This window comes from Galeopterus variegatus, unplaced genomic scaffold (assembly GCF_000696425.1).
Source record: "Galeopterus variegatus unplaced genomic scaffold, G_variegatus-3.0.2 Scaffold80, whole genome shotgun sequence".
NCBI classification, from domain to species: Eukaryota; Metazoa; Chordata; class Mammalia; order Dermoptera; family Cynocephalidae; genus Galeopterus; species Galeopterus variegatus.
In genome coordinates, this window is record NW_007726191.1 from 708402 (window position 1) to 711935 (window position 3534).

Consider the following 3534-nt stretch of genomic DNA (forward strand, 5'->3'; position numbering starts at 1 on the left):
AGAACCCTATTAGTGGTCTTGCTGGCTTGGGGCCACCAAGGCCCTCTTCTCCCCTGCCACCTCCAACATCAACATCCAAAGGGCACAACTGCAGCTCTTGCCAGCTCCTGCTCTGTGCACTCAGCAGCTCCAGCCTGGAAGCAGCTAGGATTCAAAATAGTTGGAGTGTTTTTTTCTTTTTTTCATTGCAGCTTCTCTGCCTTTGTGCACTCTGTAGGTCTCTCCTCCTCTTCCCATGAGCTCTAGCGGCCCCAGCTTGGCTGTTGTTGCTTTTTAATAGTTGTAAACTGGTTGATTTGTGGTAGAGAGTGACACTAGGGACCGTCAATTCTGTCATCTTGACCAGAAGCCCGTTTTACACATTAGGAAATTGAGATTCTGTGAAATGTAATTTTCCCAAAACAACAATAATAGCCAGTAAGTGGTAGGTATAGTTTGAACTCATTAAGTTTCATTCTTTGCTAGTAAAGTATATCTCCTAGAAGATAGCTTTGGCTATATTGACTGGAGAAATCTTTTGNTGCTAGTAAAGTATATCTCCTAGAAGATAGCTTTGGCTATATTGACTGGAGAAATCTTTTGGGGGGGGACTTAATAATTCAACTGTAACAAGATGAATTAAAAGTTCTCTTAAGTCTTGTACTGAGGCTTAATTTGATGAGGTTTAGTCAGCTTGATTTTTTTGTTTTTGTATTTTTTGGTGGCTGGCCAGTATGGGGAATTTGAACCCTTGACCTTGGTGTTATAACACCATGCTCTAACCAACTGAGCCAACCAGCCAGCCTGTAGCCAGCTTGTTTTGATGTGGAAGAATGAAACCTCAGATTCAGCAGTTGTGCTCCTTGGTATTTACACAAAAGAGTTGAAAACTTTTATGTCCACGCAAAAACCTTTATACAGACATTTATATCAGCTTTATTCATAATTGCCAGAACTTGGAAGCAGCTAAGAGGTCTTTCAGTAGGTATAATAGACTGTGGTACATTTAGGCAATATAATATTATTCAGCATTAAAAATAAACGAGCTATTAAACCATGAGAAGACATGGGAGGAACATAAAATGCATTTTACTGAGTGAAAGAAGCCAACCTCAAAAGGCTATATACTGTATGATATCAACCATATGACATTCTGGAGAAGGCAAAACTATGGAGACAGTAAAAAGAGCAGTTGGTTGGTAGGAGTTAGTTGGGAGGGAGGGATGAATAGGCAGGCATAAGACGAGAATTTTTAGGGCAATGGAACTACTCTGTATGATACTATGATGTTGGATAAATGTCATTATACTTGTCCAAACCTACAGAATGTACAACATGAATAGTGAACCCTCATGTAAACTGTGAGCTTTGGGTGATAATGATGTGTCAGTGTAGTTTCATCAGTTGTAACAATTGTAGCACTCTGGTGGGGAATGTTGATAATGTGAGAAGCTGTGCATGTGTGGAGGCAGGGTATATGGGAAATCTCTGTACCTTCTCAGTTTTGTTGTGAACCTAAAACTGCTTTAAAAAATAAAGCCTATTGGGCCGGCCCCGTGGCGCACTCGGGAGAGTGCAGCGCTGGGAGCTCAGCGACGCTCCCGCCGCGGGTTTTTGTTGTGAACCTAAAACTGCTTTAAAAAATAAAGCCTATTGGGCCGGCCCCGTGGCGCACTTGGGAGAGTGCAGCGCTGGGAGCTCAGCGACGCTCCCGCCGTGGGTTCGGATCCTATATAAGGATGGTCGGTGCGCTCACTGGCTGAGCGCGGTGCGGGCAACACCAAGCCAAGGGTTGCGATCCCCTTACCGGTCACAAAAAAGACAAAAAATAAATAAATAAAACAAAATAAACCTATTAAGAAAAAAGAAACTGCAGCCAGCAACCCTACTTGTTGGCACTGGTTCATTTATCCTGCTGGTATTTCAGGTGCTGTATCATTCATATCAGCACGTATAGACTCTCTCCTTTTCCTAGGCTTGATATGGTTTTCTTCCCCACACAAACTTTGATCATTTTGAAAATAATTTCCTTTTGATCTTATTCTTGACTGTGCTGTAATATTTGTGATTCCCATTTTCTCTTTTTTCCCTTTCTTTTCCTGATCTTGTAACTAAATCAGGAAAATTATGGTGCTTCAGATTCCCTTCCTGTTTTACAAGGACTGCATTAATGTGATAGGATTATGCTGAATCTGGGAAAGAGTTGTGTTATTCAGAATGATTCACCGACTCCTTTGCCATTCCAGTGTACCACCAGCACCGCATGCATGTGTGTCTACGGACTCCTCTCTTTTGTTCTGACCTCGCTGGAGCTGCACACACTGGGCAATCAGCAGGTCAGTGTCTGGCTTTCATGAGGCATCTACACTGCCCAGGGGTATCTGAAATACCCCAATCAGGTCTGATATTGTTTCCTCATGTGTTAATTTGTTTACTATTCATTTTTATTATATTATGCAAGTGATACATGTTAATTGTAGAAAAACCAGAAAATGCTGACAAAAAGAAAAAAGTGTAATATTATCAAGTAGGATAACTTCTGTTAACATTTTAATGTGTTCTCTTCCATTTTATGCACACATATATACATAAAAATATATTAATTTTTCTCTACAAATGGAATCAATGTATATACTATTTTGTAACCTCATTTTTTACTGTGTATTGCATCTCTCCCAGACAACTGTGGATGCTAATAAATATTTGTATTATTCTGTTCTTATTGCTTATAACAAAATACTTGAAACTGGGTGATTTATAAAGAAGGTGAAATTTATTGTTTACAGTTTCTGAGGCTGGGAAGTCCAAAGTCCATGTGGTAGTGGTGATAGTGATTCAGGGATCTCACATTGCAAGATGGTGGAAGCAGAGAAAGAGACAGACAGACTCTCCTCCTCTTTTAAAGCCCTCAGAACCATGTCCCTTGACCACCATTTTTAATCCATTCACTACAGCCTGGTCCTACAGTCCAAACCCTCTTCAAGGCTCCACCTTTCGACTACCATAATAGGATCTCCTGCCCTCTTAACAGACACAATGGGGACCAAGTTTCTATGCATAATACTTGGGGGACACAATTCAAGCTTCAGTGAGTTTTGGGAGGACCGAATTCAATCTACTACAATATTCTTCTGAAATATTTTTTTTAAATGAAACATTTTAAACATATGTCAAAGTACAGGCAAAAATTGTGTATTGAACCTTCATAATCTCATCACCAGCTTCCAACAGTTATCAACTTATGGCTAATCTTAATTCATTTCTTCCTCTTCCCTCCTTGATTATTTTGATGACAATCCCAGATATCATTTAATTTCATCTATGAATATTTCAGTACTTCAACCATTATCACACCAAAAAAAAACCCAAACAAACAAACCCGGTATCAAGTTAGATTCAATTCCAGTTGTCTCATAAATGTTGTAAATTTGTCATGTTTATTTGGATTAAGATCTAAATGAGGTCCATAAATTGTAAAAGGTTGATAAGTTTTTAAATTTTCTATTATTCTGTAACTGCACTGTTCATTATAGTAGCCACAAGCCATATGTTGCT

The 3534-nt window shown here is 39.5% G+C and overlaps 1 protein-coding gene across 1 annotated transcript in view; it reads left to right on the forward strand.

The window, feature by feature from the left end:
- Positions 1-3534, forward strand: part of NUP188 (nucleoporin 188kDa) — a 59527-nt gene that overhangs the window by 26345 nt on the left and 29648 nt on the right. The window contains exon 13 of the mRNA XM_008579660.1: positions 2226-2315. Within this exon, the coding sequence (XP_008577882.1) occupies positions 2226-2315 (90 nt within the window). The remainder of the gene's footprint in view (positions 1-2225; positions 2316-3534) is intronic.